Below are 19,789 nucleotides of genomic sequence, written 5' to 3'. Positions count from 1 at the left end.
GAGAGAGCGTGAGAGAGAGTGAGAGAGAGTGTGAGAGCGTGAGAGAGAGAGCGTGAGAGAGAGCGTGAGAGAGAGTGAGTGAAAGAGCGAGAGAGAGTGAGTGAGAGAGCGTGAGAGACTGTGAGAGAGAGTGTGAGAGAGAGCGTGAGATTGAGTGTGAGAGAGAGTGAGTGAGAGAGCGAGAGAGCGTGAGAGAGAGCGTGAGAGAGAGTGAGTGAAAGAGCGAGAGAGTGAGTGAGAGAGCGTGAGAGAGAGAGTGTGAGAGAGAGAGTGAGAGAGTGTGAGAGAGAGAGTGTGAGAGTGTGAGAGAGAGTGAGAGAGAGAGTGAGAGAGAGCGTGAGAGAGAGTGAGTGGGAGAGCGAGAGAGCGTGAGAGACTGAGAGAGAGTGTGAGAGAGAGCGAGAGTGAGTGAGAGAGAGTGTGAGAGAGAGTGAGAGAGAGTGAGTGAGAGAGCATGAGAGAGAGAGTGAAAGAGAGCATGAGAGAGAGTGTGAGAGAGAGTGAGAGAGAGAGTGTGAGAGAGAGCATGAGATTGAGTGTGAGAGAGAGTGAGTGAGAGAGCGAGAGAGCGTGAGAGAGAGTGAGAGAGAGTGAGAGAGCGTGAGAGAGAGAGTGTGAGAGAGAGAGTGTAAGAGAGAGAGTGTGAGAGAGAGAGTGAGAGAGAGTGAGAGAGAGCGTGAGAGAGAGCGTGAGAGAGAGCGTGAGAGCGTGAGAGAGAGATCGTGAGAGAGAGCGTGAGAGAGAGTGAGAGAAAGAGCGTGAGAGAGAGTGTGAGAGAGAGTGAGAGAGAGTGTGAGAGAGAGCGAGTGAGCGTGAGAGAGAGTGTGAGAGAGTGTGTGAGAGAGAGCGAGAGAGAGTGAGTGAGAGAGCATGAGAGAGAGTGTGAGAGAGAGCATGAGAGAGAGTGTGAGAGAGAGTGTGAGAGAGAGCATGAGATTGAGTGTGAGAGTAAGTGAGAGAGCGAGAGAGCGTGAGAGAGAGTGAGAGAGTGTGAGAGCGTGAGAGAGAGAGCGTGAGAGAGAGCGTGAGAGAGAGTGAGTGAGAGAGCATGAGAGAGAGTGTGAGAGAGAGTGTGAGAGAGTGTGAGAGAGAGCGTGAGAGAGAGAGTGTGAGAGAGAGAGTGAGAGAGAGTGAGAGCGATACCGTGAGAGTGTGAGAGAGAGCGTGTGAGAGAGAGTGTGAGAGTGAGTGAAAGAGCGAGAGAGAGTGAGTGAGAGAGCGTGAGAGCGTGAGAGAGAGTGAGAGAGAGTGTGAGAGCGTGAGAGAGAGAGCGTGAGAGAGAGCGTGAGAGAGAGTGAGTGAAAGAGCGAGAGAGAGTGAGTGAGAGAACGTGAGAGAGAGTGTGAGAGAGAGTGTGAGAGAGAGCATGAGATTGAGTGTGAGAGAGAGTGAGTGAGAGAGCGAGAGAGCATGAGAGAGAGTGAGAGAGAGTGTGAGAGCGTGAGAGAGAGAGCGTGAGAGAGAGCGTGAGAGAGAGTGAGTGAAAGAGCGAGAGAGAGTGAGTGAGAGAGCGTGAGAGAGAGTGTGAGAGAGAGCGTGAGAGAGAGTGTGAGAGAGAGAGTGAGAGAGACGTGAGAGAGAGTGAGTGAGAGAGCGAGAGAGCGTGAGAGAGTGAGAGTGTGAGAGAGAGCGAGAGAGAGTGAGAGAGAGTGTGAGAGAGAGTGAGAGAGAGTGAGTGAGAGAGCATGAGAGAGAGAGTGAGAGAGAGCATGAGAGAGTGAGAGAGAGTGAGTGTGAGAGAGAGTGAGTGAGAGAGCGAGAGAGCGTGAGAGAGAGTGAGAGAGAGTGAGAGAGCTAGAGAGAGAGAGCGTGAGAGAGAGAGTGTAAGAGAGAGAGTGTGAGAGAGAGAGTGAGAGAGAGCGTGAGAGAGAGCGTGAGAGCGTGAGAGAGAGATCGTGAGAGAGAGCGTGAGAGAGAGTGAGAGAGAGAGTGTGAGAGAGAGAGTGAGAGAGAGTGTGAGGGAGCGTGAGAAAGAGAGTGAGAGAGAGTGAGAGAGAGAGCATGAGAGAGAGTGTGAGAGAGAGTGTGAGAGAGAGTGAGAGAGAGTGTGAGAGAGAGCGAGTGAGCGTGAGAGAGAGTGTGAGAGATTGTGTGAGAGAGAGCGAGAGAGAGTGAGTGAGAGAGCGTGAGAGAGAGTGTGAGAGAGAGAGTGAGAGAGAGTGAGAGCGAGAGCGTGAGAGTGTGAGAGAGAGCGTGTGAGAGAGAGTGTGAGAGTGAGTGAAAGAGCGAGAGAGAGTGAGTGAAAGAGCGTGAGAGAGAGCGTGAGAGAGAATGTGAGAGAGGGAGTGAGAGAGAGTGAGAGAGAGAGTGTGAGAGAGAGTGTGAGAGAGAGTGTGAGAGAGAGCATGAGATTGAGTGTGAGAGTAAGTGAGAGAGCGAGAGAGCGTGAGAGAGAGTGAGAGAGTGTGAGAGGGAGAGCGTGAGAGAGAGTGTGAGAGAGAGTGTGAGAGAGAGTGTGAGAGAGAGGTGAGAGAGAGTGTGAGAGAGAGTGAGAGAGAGAGCATGAGAGAGAGAGTGTGAGAGAGAGTGTGAGAGAGAGTGAGAGAGAGAGCATGAGAGAGAGTGTGAGAGAGAGTGTGAGAGAGTGTGAGAGAGCGAGTGAGAGAGAGTGAGAGAGAGAGCGTGAGAGAGATTGTGAGAGAGAGAGTGAGAGAGATTGTGAGAGAGAGAGTGAGAGAAAGTGAGAGAGAGAGCGTGAGAGAGTGTGAGAGAGGGAGTGAGAGAGTGTGAGAGAGAGTGTGATAGAGAGTGAGAGAGAGAGCATGAGAGAGAGCGTGAGAGAGAGTGTGAGAGAGAGAATGAGAGAGAGTGAGAGAGAGCGTGAGAGAGAGCGTGAGAGAGAGTGAGAGAGAGTGAGAGGGAGTGCGTGAGAGAGAGTGAGAGAGAGTGAGAGAGAAAGCGTGAGAGAGAGCGTGAGAGAGAGTGTGAGAGAGAGAGTGAGAGAGAGTGTGAGAGAGAGAATGAGAGAGAGTGAGAGAGAGAGCATGAGAGAGAGTGTGAGAGAGAGCGTGAGAGAGAGTGTGAGAGCGCGAGTGAGAGAGAGTGAGAGAGAGAGCGTGAGAGAGTGTGAGAGAGAGAGTGAGAAAGAGGAGAGAGAGAACGTGAGAGAGTGTGAGAGAGAGAGTGAGAGAGTGTGAGAGAGAGTGTGATAGAGAGTGAGAGAGAGAGAGCGTGAGAGAGAGCGTGAGAGAGAGAGTGAGAGGGAGTGAGATAGAGAGCGTGAGAGAGTGTGAGAGAGAGAGTTAGAGTGTGAGAGAGAGTGTGAGAAAGCGAGTGAGAGAGTGAGAGAGAGTGAGAGAGAGCGTGAGAGAGAGAGTGAGAGAGAGAGCGTGAGAGAGTGAGAGAGAGAGAGTGAGAGAGTGTGAGAGAGAGTGTGATAGAATGAGAGAGAGAGCATGAGAGAGAGCGTGAGAGAGAGTGTGAGAGAGAGTGTGAGAGAGAGAATGAGAAGGAGTGAGAGAGAGCGTGAGAGAGAGCGAGAGAGAGTGAGAGGGAGTGCGTGAGAGAGAGAGCGAGAAAGAGTGAGTGAGAGAGCATGAGAGAGAGTATAAGAGAGAGCATGAGAAAGAGTGTGAGAGAGAGTGTGAGAGAGAGTGTGAGAGAGAGTGTGAGAGAGAGTGTGAGAGAGAGCATGAGATTGAGTGTGAGAGTAAGTGAGAGAGCGAGAGAGCGTGAGAGAGAGTGAGAGAGTGTGAGAGCGTGAGAGAGAGAGCGTGAGAGAGAGCGTGAGAGAGAGTGAGTGAGAGAGCGTGAGAGAGAGTGTGAGAGAGAGCGTGAGAGAGTGTGAGAGAGAGCATGAGAGAGAGTGTGAGAGAGAGAGTGAGAGAGAGTGAGAGCGAGAGCGTGAGAGTGTGAGAGAGAGCGTGTGAGAGAGAGTGTGAGAGTGAGTGAAAGAGCGAGAGAGAGTGAGTGAGAGAGCGTGAGAGAGAGCGTGAGAGAGAGTGTGAGAGAGGGAGTGAGAGAGAGTGAGAGCGAGAGCGTGAGAGTGTGAGAGAGAGCGTGTGAGAGAGAGTGTGAGAGAGAGAGTGTAAGAGAGAGAGTGAGAGAGAGCGTGAGAGAGAGCGTGAGAGAGAGTGAGATGGAGCGTGAGGGAGAGAGTGAGAGAGAGTGAGAGGGAGAGCGTGAGAGAGAGTGTGAGAGAGAGTGTGAGAGAGAGAGTGTGAGAGAGAGTGTGAGAGAGAGAATGAGAGAGAGTGAGAGAGAGAGCATGAGAGAGAGTGTGAGAGAGAGTGTGAGAGAGTGTGAGAGAGCGAGTGAGAGAGAGTGAGAGAGAGAGCGTGAGAGAGAGTGAGATGGAGCGTGAGGGAGCGAGCGAGAGAGAGTGAGTGAGAGAGCGTGAGAGAGAGCGTGAGAGAGAGTGAGAGAGGGAGTGAGAGAGAGCGAGAGCGAGAGCGTGAGAGTGTGAGAGAGAGCGTGTGAGAGAGAGTGTGAGAGAGAGAGTGTAAGAGAGAGAGTGAGAGAGAGCGTGAGAGAGAGCGTGAGAGAGAGTGAGATGGAGCGTGAGGGAGAGAGTGAGAGAGAGTGAGAGGGAGAGCGTGAGAGAGAGTGTGAGAGAGAGTGTGAGAGAGAGAGTGTGAGAGAGAGTGTGAGAGAGAGAATGAGAGAGAGTGAGAGAGAGAGCATAAGAGAGAGTGTGAGAGAGAGTGTGAGAGAGTGTGAGAGAGCGAGTGAGAGAGAGTGAGAGAGAGAGCGTGAGAGAGATTGTGAGAGAGTGAGAGAGATTGTGAGAGAGAGAGTGAGAGAAAGTGAGAGAGAGAGCGTGAGAGAGTGTGAGAGAGAGAGTGTGAGAGAGAGCGTGTGAGAGAGAGCGTGAGAGAGAGAGTGTAAGAGAGAGAGTGAGAGAGAGCGTGAGAGAGAGCATGAGAGAGAGTGAGATGGAGCGTGAGGGAGAGAGTGAGAGAGAGTGAGAGGGAGAGCGTGAGAGAGAGTGTGAGAGAGAGTGTGAGAGAGAGAGTGTGAGAGAGAGTGTGAGAGAGAGAATAAGAGAGAGTGAGAGAGAGAGCATGAGAGAGAGTGTGAGAGAGAGTGTGAGAGAGTGTGAGAGAGCGAGTGAGAGAGAGTGAGAGAGAGAGCGTGAGAGAGATTGTGAGAGAGAGAGTGAGAGAGATTGTGAGAGAGAGAGTGAGAGAAAGTGAGAGAGAGAGCGTGAGAGAGTGTGAGAGAGAGAGTGAGAGAGTGTGAGAGAGAGTGTGATAGAGAGTGAGAGAGAGAGCATGAGAGAGAGCGTGAGAGAGAGAGTGTGAGAGAGAGAATGAGAGAGAGTGAGAGAGAGCGTGAGAGAGATCGTGAGAGAGAGTGTGAGAGGGAGTGCGTGAGAGAGAGTGAGAGAGAGTGAGAGAGAGAGCGTGAGAGAGAGCGTGAGAGAGAGTGTGAGAGAGAGAGTGAGAGAGAGTGTGAGAGAGAGAATGAGAGAGAGTGAGAGAGAGAGCATGAGAGAGAGTGTGAGAGAGAGCGTGAGAGTGTGAGAGCGCGAGTGAGAGAGAGTGAGAGAGAGAGCGTGAGAGAGAGTGTGAGAGAGAGAGTGAGAGAGATTGTGAGAGAGAGAGTGAGAGAAAGTGAGAGAGAGAGCGTGAGAGAGTGTGAGAGAGAGAGTGAGAGAGTGTGAGAGAGAGTGTGATAGAGAGTGAGAGAGAGAGCATGAGAGAGAGCGTGAGAGAGAGAGTGTGAGAGAGATTGTGAGAGAGAGAGTGAGAGAAAGTGAGAGAGAGAGCGTGAGAGAGTGTGAGAGAGAGAGTGTGAGAGAGAGCGTGTGAGAGAGAGTGTGAGAGAGAGAGTGTAAGAGAGAGAGTGAGAGAGAGCGTGAGAGAGAGCGTGAGAGAGAGTGAGATGGAGCGTGAGGGAGAGAGTGAGAGAGAGTGAGAGGGAGAGCGTGAGAGAGAGTGTGAGAGAGAGTGTGAGAGAGAGAGTGTGAGAGAGAGTGTGAGAGAGAGAATAAGAGAGAGTGAGAGAGAGAGCATGAGAGAGAGTGTGAGAGAGAGTGTGAGAGAGTGTGAGAGAGCGAGTGAGAGAGAGCGTGAGAGAGATTGTGAGAGAGATTGTGAGAGAGAGAGTGAGAGAGATTGTGAGAGAGAGAGTGAGAGAAAGTGAGAGAGAGAGCGTGAGAGAGTGTGAGAGAGAGAGTGAGAGAGTGTGAGAGAGAGTGTGATAGAGAGTGAGAGAGAGAGCATGAGAGAGAGCGTGAGAGAGAGAGTGTGAGAGAGAGAATGAGAGAGAGTGAGAGAGAGCGTGAGAGAGATCGTGAGAGAGAGTGAGAGAGAGTGAGAGGGAGTGCGTGAGAGAGAGTGAGAGAGAGTGAGAGAGAGAGCGTGAGAGAGAGCGTGAGAGAGAGTGTGAGAGAGAGAGTGAGAGAGAGTGTGAGAGAGAGAATGAGAGAGAGTGAGAGAGAGAGCATGAGAGAGAGTGTGAGAGAGAGCGTGAGAGTGTGAGAGCGCGAGTGAGAGAGAGTGAGAGAGAGAGCGTGAGAGAGAGTGTGAGAGAGAGAGTGAGAAAGAGTGAGAGAGAGAACGTGAGAGAGTGTGAGAGAGAGAGTGAGAGAGTGTGAGAGAGAGTGTGATAGATAGTGAGAGAGAGAGAGCGTGAGAGAGAGCGTGAGAGAGAGAGTGAGAGGGAGTGAGAGAGAGAGCGTGAGAGAGTGTGAGAGAGAGAGTGAGAGAGTGCGAGAGAGAATGTGAGAGACCGAGTGAGAGAGTGAGAGAGAGTGAGAGAGAGAGCGTGAGAGAGAGAGTGAGAGAGAGAGAGCATGAGAGAATGAGAGAGAGAGCGAGAGAGAGTGAGAGGGAGTGCGTGAGAGAGAGAGTGAGAGAGAGTGAGAGAGAGAACTTGAGAGAGTGTGTGAGAGAGAGTGTGAGAGAGTGAGAGAGATTGTGAGAGAGAGAGTGAGAGAGAGTGAGAGAGAGAGCGTGAGAGAGTGTGTGAGAGAGAGTGTGAGAGAGAGAGTGAGAGAGAGTGTGAGAGAGAGAATGAGAGAGAGTGAGAGAGAGAACGATAGAGTGTGAGAGAGAGAGTGATAGAGTGTGAGAGAGAGCGTGAGAGAGAGAGTGAGAGGGAGTGAGAGAGAGAGCATGAGAGAGTGTGAGAGAGAGAGTGAGAGAGTGTGAGAGTGTGAGAGAGCGAGTGAGAGAGTGAGAGAGAGTGAGAGAGAGAGCGTGAGAGAGAGAGTGAGAGAGAGAGAGCATGAGAGAGTGAGAGAGAGCGTGAGAGAGTGTGAGAGAGAGTTTGTGAGAGAGAGTGTGAGAGAGATCGTGATAGAGAGTGAGAGAGAGAGCGTGAGAGAGAGCGTGAGAGAGAGAGTGAGAAAGAGTGAGAGAGATAACGTGAGAGAGTGTGAGAGAGAGAGTGAGAGAGTGTGAGAGAGAGTGTGATAGAGAGTGAGAGAGAGAGAGCGTGAGAGAGAGCGTGAGAGAGAGAGTGAGAGGGAGTGAGAGAGAGAGCGTGAGAGAGTGTGAGAGAGAGAGTGAGAGAGTGTGAGAGAGAGTGTGAGAGAGCGAGTGAGAGAGTGAGAGAGAGTAAGAGAGAGAGCGTGAGAGAGTGAGAGAGAGAGCGTGAGAGAGTGAGAGAGAGAGCGTGAGAGATTGTGAGAGAGAGTTTGTGAGAGAGAGTGTGAGAGAGAGCATGATAGAGAGTGAGAGAGAGAGCGTGAGAGAGAGCGTGAGAGAGAGTGTGAGAGAGAGTGTGAGAGTGTGAGAGAGAGCGTGAGGGAGAGTGTGAGCGAGAGTGTGAGAGGGAGCTTGAGGGAGAGCGCGAGAGAATTGACATCCCAGTTGCCTAAGCTCAGCTAAACACGCATTAGAACATAAAAACAAAAGAAATAGGTGCAGGAGTAGACCATTCGGCCCGTCAAGTCTGCTCTGCCATTCAATAAGATCATGGTTAATCATCGACCTCAACTCCACCTTCTCGCCTGATCTCCATATCCCTTGACTCCCTTAGAGTCCAACTATCTATCGACCTCTGTCTTGAATATGCTCAAAGTCTCAGCATCCACAGCCCTCTGGGGCAGATAATTCCCAAGATTCACCACCCTCCAAGTGAAGAAATTCCTCTTCACTCTTAAATGGCCGACCCCTTATCCCGAGAGTGTGCCCCCAGTTCTAGAATCCCCATCCAGCGGAAACATCCTCTCAGCATCTACCCTGTCAATCCCCTTCAGAATCTTGTATGTTTCAATGAGATCAGCTCTCATTTTTCTAAACTTCAGAGAGTATCGGCCCATTCCACTCAATCTCTCCTCATAGGACAGTCCTCTCATCTCAGGAATCAATCTAGCACACCAGCTCATCCCCCTGCCCCTGCTCCAAGGTCTTTATCAGAATTAAATTGTGAACGGCGATTATCACCGCTATGATAGCATAGTCAACTTGCCTTAGGCTGCCTGAGGAAAACAGTGTTCGAAGACCAGGCCCTCAAATCTGCCACCAAGCTCATGGTCAATAGGGCTGTAGTAACACCCATCCTCCTGTATGGCTCAGAGACATGTAAAGTAGACACCTCAAGTCGCTGGAGAAATACCACCAACGATGTCTCCGCAAGATCCTACAAATCCCCTGGGAGGATAGACGGACCAACATTAGCGTCCTTGACCAAGCCAACATCCCCAGCATTGAAGCATTGACCACACTTGATCAGCTCCGCTGGGCGGGCCACATCGTCCGCATGCCAGACATGAGACTCCCAAAGCAAGCGCTCTACTCGGAACTCCTTCACGGCAAAGGTGGGCAGCGGAAATGCTTCAAGGACACCCTCAGAGCCTCCCTGATAAAGTGCGACATCCCCACTGACACTTGGGTGTCCCTGGCCAAAGACCGCCCTAAGTGGAGGAAGTGCATCCGGGAGGGCGCTGAGCACCTCGAGTCTCATTGCCGAGAGCGTGCAGATATCAAGCGCAGGCAGTGGAAAGAATGTGCGGCAAGCCTGTCCCACCCACCCTTACCCTCAATGCCGAGCTGTCCCACCCGTGACAGAGACTGTGGCTCTCGTATTGGACTGTTCAGCCACCTAAGAACTCATGTTAAGAGAGGAAGCAAGTCTTCCTCGATTCCGAGGGACTGCTTATGATGTTGATGCAACTGAAGTTTTTCAGGTCATTGCATGACATGTCAATGCAACCACTCAATGTAACAACACGCAGTTTAAGGCCAGATATATCTCAATGATGACTTAATCGTCAGCTTGACTCAGCTGGTAGCACTCTCGCCTCCGTTTCTGGGTTCAAGCCCCATTCCAGAATTTGAGCCCGTGAATCTCGACTGACAGTCCAATGCAGTACTGAGGGAGTGCTGCACTGTCAGAGGAGCCGTATTTTGGATGAGACGTCAAAATGAGGCCCTCTCAGGTGGACGTAAAGGATCCCACACAGGGAGTTCTCCATATGTCCTGGCCAATAGTCATCCCTCTACCAACAGCAACGAAACAGGTTATCTGGCTGTTTGCGGGAGCTTGCTGTGTGTAAATTGGCTGCTGCGTTTCCCACAAAGCAACAGCGCCTACACTTCATTAGCAGTAATGCGATTTGAGCTGTTCTGAGGTCATGAAAGGCGTTATATAAAGGTGCTATATAAATGCAAGTCTTTCATTCTTTACATTACAATGTCAGTGTTCTCGATCAGGCCAACATCCCCAGCATCGAAGCACTGACCACACTCGACCAGCTCCGCTGGGCGGGGCCACATTGTCCGCATGCCCAACACGAGACTCCCAAAGCAAGCGCTCTGCTCAGAACTCCTACACGGCAGGCGAGCCCCAGGTGAGCAGAGGAAACGTTACAGGGGCACCCTCAAAGCCTCCATGATAAAGTGCAACATCCCCACTGACACCTGGGAGTCCCTGGCCAAAGACCGCCCTAAGTGGAGGAAGAGCATCCGGGAGGGCGCTGAGCACCTCGAGTCTCGTCGCCGAGAGCATGCAGAAATCAAGCGCAGGCAGCGGAAGGAGCGTGTGGCAAACCAGTCCCACCCTCCCTCCCTTGACAGACTGTAATTCCCATATTGGACTGTACAGTTACCTGAGAACTTACTTTTAGAGTGGAAGCAAGTCTTCCTCGATTTCGAGGGACTGCCTGTGATGATGATGATGATTTGATGACATTACAACAGTGACTTTAAAAGTAAGTCATTAGTTGTGGAGCAGTTTGGGACGTCCTGGGGCTATGATAGGTGCCACATAAATGCTTTCCATTACAACAGTAACATAATACAAGTTTTGTTTTTAGTGCTGTTCTGCGCTGTTCAATTCGGCTCCTCGTTAACTTTATTCACCATTCTGACACACTGTTCAACTTCTATCTCACCGAGATTGGTGGGATTCAGAGAGCTCCTGCATCAGTCGGAGTTGTGACTCACAGTTCTGATTTCATGGCCGGAAGGTTGATTCCGTTACCATACCAAGGCCTTTAATAGATTTTATTTTGGCTTCATGCAGTATTTTCATTGCAAGTGGTCGTCATTAGGATGCCACTTGCTGAATAGTATTGAAAGATTGGGAATGACATCACTTGTTTATCCACACAGAAGGAGAGATGACGGAAGAGAGTGCAGGAATAGAGAGACCTGGTGTTTGTGCACAAGGGTGGCAGGAATGCAGTCAAAAGAAAGACTTGGATTTATATAGCGCCTTTTGCAACCACTGGATGTCACAAAGCGCTTTGCAGCCAATGAAGTACTTTTTTGGAGTGTAGTCACTGTTTGAATGTGGGAAACGCAGCAGCCAATTTGCACACAGCAAGCAGCAATGTCATAATGACCAGATAATCTTTTTTTTTTGTTTATTTTGATTGGCACTCAGTTCACCCTGGGATGCTCCTCTGAAGGTGAGGTACATAAGAGCATAAGAAATAGTAGCAGCAGTAGGTCATTTGGCCCCTCGAGCCTGCTCTGCCATTTAATAAGATCATGGCTTATCTGATCTTGGGCTCAGCTCCACTTCCCTGCCCACTTCCCATAACACTTGACTCCCTTATCGTTCAAAAACCTGCCTATCTCCGCCTTAAATATATTCAATGACCCAGCCTCCACTGCTCTCTGGGGTAGGGAATTCCAAAGATTCACGACTCTCTGAGAGAAGAAATTCCTCCTCATTTCTGTTTTAAATGGGCGGCCCTTATTCTGAAGCTATGCCTCCCTAGTTCTAGATTCACCCATGAGGGGAAACATCCTCTCAGCATCTACCCTGACAAGTCCCCTCAGAATCTTATACGTTTCAGTATGATCACCTCTCATTCTTCTCAACTCCAATGAGTACAGGCCCAACCTGCTCAACCTTTCTTCATAAGACAAACCCTTCCTCTCAGGAATCAACCTCGTGAACCTTCTCTGAACTGCCTCCAATGCAAGTATATCCTTCCTTAAATAAGGAGACCAAAACTGTATGCAGTACTCCAGGTGTGGCCTCACCAATACCCTGTACAGTTGGAGCAGGACTTCTCTGCTTTTATACTCTATCTCCCTTGCAATAAAGGCCAACATTCCATTTGCCTTCCTGATTACTTGCTGTACTTGCATGCTAACTTTGTGTGTTTCATGTACAGGTTGAACTTCCCTTATCCGGCACCCTCGGGACCTGGCTTGTTCTGGATAAGGGATTTTTCCGGACGAGGGGTGGTCACATTAAATTGGATGGTACAGGTACTGAGCAAGGGGAAATCGGGACTGGCTGGCTTGAGGCTGGAAGTGCAGCAGAGAGATCATGGGGTGGGGGGGGGATGGGAGGGGAGGGGAGGGGGGGGAGCAGTGGATCACGGTGTCAGGCCAGCGATTGCGGGAGTCGGCAGCGAGGAAGGGCTTCAATTTGTTCAATTTGTTCATGTTGGAGTTCTGCGCATGCGCCACCCAGTGGCCGGAAATGGTTCTGGATGAGGGGTGGTTCCAGATAAGGGAGTTCTGGATAAGGGAGGTTCAACCTGTACAAGAACCCCCAGATCCCTCTGTACCGCAGCATTTTGTAATCTCTCCACAATGGTAGAATGGAGGGGGTTTTACTCTCCATCTAATATATTCTATACCTGACCTGTGATCCCGATTCCAATACTCGTTACCCAAAATGGAAAGGTCTTCCCTTCTCCAGCACTGACATTTCTTAACCAAACTAGCATTACAAAAATAATCAAAAGCATATATATATAGGGGGGTCAGCTGTGGCTCAGTGGGTAGCACTCTCGCCTCTAAGTCAGAAAGTTGTGGGTTCAAGTCCCACTACCGGAACTTGAGCACAAATCTAAGCTGACACTCCAGTGCAGTGCTGAGGGAGTGCTGGTGCCGTCTTTCGGATGAGACGTTAAACCGAGGCCCTGTCTGCCCTCTCAGGTGGACGCAAAAGACCACATGGTATTATTTCGAAGAGGAGCAGGGGAGTTATCCCCGGTGTCCTGGCCAATATTTATCTCCCAACATAACAAAAACACAGATTATCTGGTCATTATCACATTGCTGTTTGTGGGAGCTTGCTGTGCACAAATTGGCTGCCGCGTTTCCTACATTACAACAGTGGCTACACTCCAAAAGTACTTCATTGGCTGTAAAGCGCTTTGGGGAGGTCCTGAGATTGTGAAAGGCGCTATATAAATGCAAATCTTTCTTTCTTTCGACATGTAAAGATTATTGTACAATAGGGAAATTGATAAAAGCTGACTTCAAAGGAAAACTGATCTTATGAGAGAGAATTTGAATAGAGATCTGACAAGCAATTACTGCAAGTCTTGAAATGGCAATTGAGTCCCAAGGAAATAAAGGACAGTCAATATGAAAATGGAACCATTGATGAGGAGCAAGATCAAATAAAGTGGATTATGTGTCAAAGATTCCTTGTTCCTTCCCACTGATCCATCGCTATTAGACCCAACTGGAATTTACTGATCCTGAATTAGGAGACTACACAGAGAGATCACTGCACTTATTTTTTTATTATTCGTTCCTGGGATGTGGGCGTCGCCAGCAAGGCCGGTATTTATTGCCCATCTCTAATTGCTCTCGAGAAAGATGTGGTGAGCCACCTTCCTGAACCACAGAGGGCAGTTAAGAGTCAACCACATTGCTGTGGGTCTGGAGTCACATATAGGCCAGACCAGGTAAGAACGGCAGATTTCTCTCCCTAAAGGGGCATTAGTGAGCTAGATGGGGGTTTTTTTTTACAACAATCACAGTCACCATTTCAGGTCTGTGACCCTTCCCTTCATCAGAACATTGACCTGAAATATTAACTCTGTTTCTCTCTCCACAGATGTTGTCTGACCTGCTGAGCATCACCATGACTGATACCATTCTTCTTATTCTAGATTTATTTAATTAACTGAATTTAAATTCCTCAGCTGCCGTGGTGAGATTTGAACTCACATCTACTGGAACATTAAGGCACCTCTGGATCAAACTAGTCTGCTAATATTAGCGCTATGCTACCGTGCCCTGGTACATAGGGACTGAGAGGCACCGTGCCTTTAAAGAGATATAACTGTCAGCCAGTTAATCATCAAGGCAGTTTCAGTGGGTCAGGCAGTATCTGTGGAGAGAGAAATAGAGTTAACGTTTCAGGTCAATAACCCTTGGTCCCTGGTGGTTAGGACAGGGTTTACTGGGATCTTTAACCCAAGAATTTCGTTGCACCAAAACCCTGCCAGGAAAGGTAGAGAAGGGTCATCGACCTGAAACATTAACTCTGTTTCTCTCTCCACAGATACTGCCTGACTTGCTGAGCATTTTTGGTTTTTATTTCAGATTCCAGCATCCGCAGTATTCTGCGTTTGTGTTGTTTTGTTTGAGTTGATAATCATCATCATCATAAGCGGTCCCTCGAAACGAGGATGACTTGCTTCCACTCCAAAAAAGGGATGAGTTCACAGGTGTTTCGAATGAAGGACCTGAACTACATCGTGATGGGTGGAAGATGCCTGTGTGTGGATTTTTTTTAACGTGGGGTGGCCGTTGCACACCAGCCACCACACGGGCTTGACAGAGCGAGGTCTTGGTCCAGTGGCCAGGGTTACCCAAGACGACTGGAGACCGGCTCTGTAGCACGGACCTAGTGCGCACACACATCGCAGTTGATAATAGACACGAGGTCAATAGCAGGTGAATAGGCTATCTGAACACATACACACACACACGCACACACCGACATAATTCTGTACCTCGGCTGAAGATCACACTGTCATAGGGGATCTTGTTCTTGGTCTCCAGGCTGGAACAGTTCCACCTGTGATCCCGGAACTGGTGCTGACACTCGTGGATGGCGATCTGGATTCCCTGGATGGCAGAAGCCGTCACGTCGGGGTTCCGCATGCAGACTTCTAGTTGACGGCGGGTCAGGCTTGAGAGCGTCAGGCACACAGTGTTGGCGGTTAGCACAGGGTCCACTGGGATCTTTAACCCGAGGATTTCATTACACCAGACCCTATCGGCAAAGGCAGAGAAGGAAATTGCCGTTAACATGGGGTTACATAATCATTTTACCGTTCAGGAATGGGTAGAGCCCGGTGAGGAGGTTGATCCCGGGGATGAGGGGGCTGACTTATGAGGAAAGGTTGAGTAGGTTGGGCCTCTACTCATTGGAATTCAGAAGAATGAGAGGTGATCTTATCGAAACGTATAAGGTACTGGAGGGCACTCAACAAGATGGATGCAGAGAGGATGTTTCCACTGGTGGGGAAGACTAGAACTAGAGGACATAATCTTAGAATAAGGGGCCGCCCATTTAAAACTGACATGCAGGTGCAGCAGGCAGTTAAGAAATCAAATGGCATGTTGGCCTTCATAGCGAGGGGATTTGAGTACAGGGGCAGGGAGGTGTTGCTACAGTTGTACAGGGCCTTGGTGAGGCCACACCTGGAATATTGTGTACAGTTTTGGTCTCCTAACTTGAGGAAGGACATTCTTGCTATTGAGGGAGTGCAGCGAAGATTCACCAGACTGATTCCCGGGATGGCAGGACTGATATATCAAGAAAGACTGGATCAACTAGGCTTGTATTCACTGGAGTTCAGAAGAATGAGAGGGGATCTCATAGAAACGTTTAAAATTCTGACGGGTTTAGACAGGTTAGATGCAGGAAGAATGTTCCCAATGTTGGGGAAGTCCAGAACCAGGGGTCACAGTCTAAGGATAAGGGGTAAGCCATTTAGGACCGAGATGAGGAGAAACTTCTTCACCCAGAGAGTGGTGAACCTGTGGAATTCTCTACCACAGAAAGTAGTTGAGGCCAATTCACTAAATATATTCAAAAAGGAGTTAGATGTAGTCTTACTACTAGGGGGATCAAGGGGTATGGCGAGAATGCAGGAATGGGGTACTGAAGTTGCATGTTCAGCCATGAACTCATTGAATGGCGGTGCAGGCTCGAAGGGCCGAATGGCCTACTCCTGCACCTATTTTCTATGTTTCTATGTTTTCTATGAGGAGGGATTTCTTCTCTCTGAGGGTTGTAAATCTGTGGAATTTGCTGCCTCAAAGAGCTGTGGAAGCTGGGACATTGAATAAACTTAAGACAGAGATAGACAGTTTCTTAACCGATAAGGGAATAAGGGGTTATGGGGAGCGGGCAGGGAAGTGGTCCTGAGTCCATGATCAGATCAGCCACGATCATATTAAATGATGGAGCAGGCTCGAGGGACCATATGGCCTACTCCTGCTCCTATTTCTTATGTTCTTATAAATGGTCTGAAATCTGCTATCTCACCGCATAAATGCAACCCTTCAAGAGAGGCAGAAACAGCATATAAAGAATTAAAAATAAATTACTGGCATTTATTCCACGCCTTTCACAACCAGCGGATGTCCCAAAATGCTTTACAGCCCGTGAAGTACTTTTTGGAGTGTAGTCACTGCCGTAATGTGGGAAACGCGGCAGCTAACATGCGCACAGCAAGCTCCCACAAACAGCAATGTGATAATGGCCAGATGATCTGTTTTAGTGATGTTAATTGAGGGATAAATGTTGGAATACCGGAGATAACTCCTCTGCTCTTCAATCAAAGTGCTGAGGGAGGGCTGCACTGTCGGAGGTGCTGTCTTTCGGATGAGACGTTAAACCGAGGCCCCGTCTGCTCTCTCAGGTGGACGTAAACCATTCCATGGCACTATTTCGAAGAAGAGTAGGGGAGTTATCCCCGGTGTCCTGGGACAATATTTACCTCTCAATCAACATAACAAAAAAACAGATTATCAAGTCATCATCACATTGCTATTCGTGGGAGCTTGCTATGCGCAAATTGGCTGCCGTGTTTTCCACATTACAACAGTGACTGCACTCAAAAAGTACTTCATTGGCTGTAAAGCGCTTTGGGATGCCCTGTGGTTGTGAAAGGCACTATATAAATGCAAGTCCCTCTTCTTCGTCAAATAGTGCCGCGGGATCTTTTACGTCCACCTGAGAGCAGGCGGGGCCTCGGTCCAACATCTCATGGCACCTCCAACAGTACGGCACTCCCTCAGTCCTGCACTGGGCATGCTGGCCTGGATTATGTGCTCAAGTCTCTGGAGTGGGGCTTAAATGTACAGCATTCTGACATAAACCAGAGCACTACCCATACTTCAGCAAGACTGCTGGTTTGTAGTTTTCATGGCGAGGTAAGCAGAATTGGGTAATTCCATTCCCTAAAACATTGGGAATAATCCCAGTCGCCCACGGCAGAATTTGAGTCATTCGGTTAGCCGATCCTTATGGCCCTGGGCATAAGGGAGAGAGAAAGGGGGAAGAGAAAACTAAATGAAATGCATAGAGAGAGAGGCAGAGGAAGAAAGGACGGAGAGATACAGAACACAGCAATGTCATAATTAAAACTGTTAGAATCCCGGTGACCTTGCTTGAGGTGGGAGAGGGGCTGCTCATTGTTAGGATCCGGACTACTGGGATCTTTAATCCCAGAATTCTAATGACATGAGCTCGGCGGCAGAGGATTAACCTCACTAAAATACCCTTGGAATCATCCGTGATACAACACACACTCTACATATAATGCCATCTCCTCTGAGTGTCACTATCTGCCACTATTATATTACAGCAGTTACATTCTTCTTACAATTCAAATCATGTTTCTCTCTCACTGGCAATACAGTAAGAAAAATAAATGACATTTCTTCCAATTCTTGTGTTTGCCTCATTGGGATTAATTGCACAACCCTCTGACTCATAAACCGGGAACCCCCATCCCCCCCCACTCGACCCCTCCCATCCCCCCCATCTCCCTTCCCCCCCCTCACCCCATCACCCCTCCTCCTTTCCCCCCACTTGCCCCCTCCCATTCCCCCCTCATCCTTCATCCCCCCTCACCCCAATTCCCCCTCCTCCCTTCCCCCCCTCGCCTCCCATCCCCCCTCCTCCCTTCCCCCTCACCCTCATCCCTCCCTCCTCCCTTCCCCCCACTCATCCCCTCCCATTCCCCCTCATCCCCACCCCCCATCCCCCTTCCCCCCTTGTCACCCATTCCCCCCTCGCCCTTCATCCCCCCCGCACCACCATCACCCCCCCATCCCCCAGATCCCTTCTATCCCCGCATCCCCTCATCCCCATCCCCCCTCGCCCCCCCCCTCACCCCCCTATCCCCCACATCCCCCCATCCCCATCCCCCCTCGACCCCCCATCCCCCCCGCACCCCCCATCCCCCACATCCCCTCACCCCCATCCCTCCTCACCCCCACCCTTCCATGCCCCCATCCCCCCTCGCCCCCCCATCCCTCCCTCGCACCCCTATCCCCCACATCCCCTCATCCCTATCCCCCCTCGACCTCCCCCATCACCCCCTCGGCCACGCCTCCATCCCCCCTTGCCCCCCCCATCTCTCCCCCGCCCCTCCCTATCCCCACATCCCCTCACCCCCATCCCTCCTCAACCCCACCCTTCCATGCCCCCCATCCTCCCTCGCACTCCCATTCCCCCCCCTCGCACCCCCCACCAACCCCCATCCCCACCCCAGATAGAACAGGACCGGGTGACCATTCCTTACCGTGTTGGAATTGTTTATTTTAGTTTCTGTGAGAAAAACCTCCACCTTCCATGTCCCTACCAAACACCCAATCAGTGTACAAACATTCCTTCCTCCCTCCATCACCCTGCCCTCCATTCCCTCCACCCACCTTACTCGTTCATAATTCCTCTCTCCATCCAACCATCCATAGAGCCAACTCTCCCTCCGCCCTCCCCTCCCTCCACCAGCCCCTCCCTGTGCCCTCCCGTCCCTGTGGCCTCCCCTCCCTCCGCCCACCCATCCCTCCATTCCCTCCATCCTCCCCTCCCTCTGCCCCCCTCCATTTCCTCCGTCCTCCCCTCCCTCCATCCGCCCCTCCCTCCATTCCCTCCATCCTCCCCTCCCTCCGCCCGTTCCTCCCTCCATTCCCTCCACCCTCCCCTCCCTCTGCCTGTTCCTCCCTCCATTCCCTCCGCCCTCCCCCGCCTGCCCCTCCCTCCATTCCCTGTGCCTGCCCCCTCCGCCCGCTCCTCCCTCCATTTCCTCCGCCCTCCCTCCGCCCGCCCCTCCCTCAACCCTCCCCTCCCTCCGCCCTCCATTCCCTCTGCCCTCCCCTCCCTCTGCCCTCCACTCCCTCCACCCGCTCTTCCCTCCACCCTCCCCTCCTTCTGCCCTCCATTCCCTCCACCCATATTTCCTCCCATCCCTCCCTACTCCCATCCCTCCACCCACCTATCACTATTGCCATTCCTCTCTCCATCCAACCATCCATACAGCCATCCCGCCCTCCCTCCTCCCCTCCCTCTGCCCTCCCCTCCAACCTCCCCTTGCTTCACCTTCCAGTCCCTCCACCCTCCCGCCATCCTCCCCTCACTCTCCCATCCCTCCACCCTCCCCTTCCTCCTCTCAACCCTCCATCCTCACCTCCAAGCTCTCCTACCTCCACATTCCCCTCCCTCCACCCTCCCCTCCATCCTCCACCCTCCCCTCCCTCCTCCCATCCCTCCACCCTCCCTCCCTCCTCCCCCTCATCCCATCCATTGCTCTAAACCTCCATCCTCCCATGACCCACCCATACAACCACCCCTCCCTTTCTACATCCTTCCATCCATTGTTCTATCCATGGAGCTGCACCTCTCTCCCTCTATCTGTTTATTGCTCTACTTGCCTTCACTCTGAGTCTGCCTACTTGCCTATCTCAGAATCTAGTTGTCTTGTATCTGCCTCGCCAGCTTCTCTGGCCGTGTCTGTATCTGATGGCCAGCCTATTCCCTCTCTCTCTCTCTCCCTCTCCCTCTGTCCCTTGGCCTATCTATCTCTTTCAGTGACACAAGGAGCCTCCTCCGGGGGCTTTGAAGAGAGCAGCGAGAGCTTGGCAACCATGTGTGTGTGTGTGTGCATGTAGACCGGATTGCATGTAGCGGATCAACATGCCCGGCGTGGTGTTGTCGACCGAATTGCGAGAGGCTGGGCTAGGGGACATGGGCTGCTGGGGGAGTGAGGGGCGAGGACCCAGAGCAGGTTGCCAGTGAGACATCACACTGCTGATGACTGGTGGCAAACTGGGCACCACGGGGTTAAAGCAGAGAGTGCGAGTGTTAAAACCACTAATAAAGCCGGCATTAGGTATTCCAGCGAGGGAGGGTGTACGGGGATTACTAATACCAAATTCTAATTGCATATTAAATTGGTAAAAGTTACAGGGGCTCTGAAAATGGCAAATGGGCTGTGAATGTGAGTCGGGGGGTTAAACACGAACCTGCAATGGACCCTTTTGGACATGTTAGGGATGGGAAACGAATCATAATTCACATTTATTGCAAGATGTGTTAACGAATTCGGTGAAGGACTGGGATTTGCAGAAAGGGCTGGAATTCTGGGATGCTTGAAGTCAGCGTGGTCCTT

General features: G+C 50.9%; 1 protein-coding gene across 1 annotated transcript in view; it reads right to left on the bottom strand.

Moving 5' to 3' along the window:
- The window catches only part of LOC139253661 (protein Wnt-10a-like), a 100,868-nt gene that overhangs the window by 79,695 nt on the left and 1,384 nt on the right, over window positions 1-19,789 (bottom strand). Inside the window, exon 2 of the mRNA XM_070873503.1 lies at window positions 14,114-14,376. Within this exon, the coding sequence (XP_070729604.1) occupies window positions 14,114-14,376 (263 nt within the window). The remainder of the gene's footprint in view (window positions 1-14,113; window positions 14,377-19,789) is intronic.

Source organism: Pristiophorus japonicus, chromosome 3 (genome assembly GCF_044704955.1).
Source record: "Pristiophorus japonicus isolate sPriJap1 chromosome 3, sPriJap1.hap1, whole genome shotgun sequence".
In the NCBI taxonomy this organism is placed as follows: domain Eukaryota; kingdom Metazoa; phylum Chordata; class Chondrichthyes; family Pristiophoridae; genus Pristiophorus; species Pristiophorus japonicus.
This window is presented reverse-complemented; position numbering and strand designations above follow the sequence as displayed.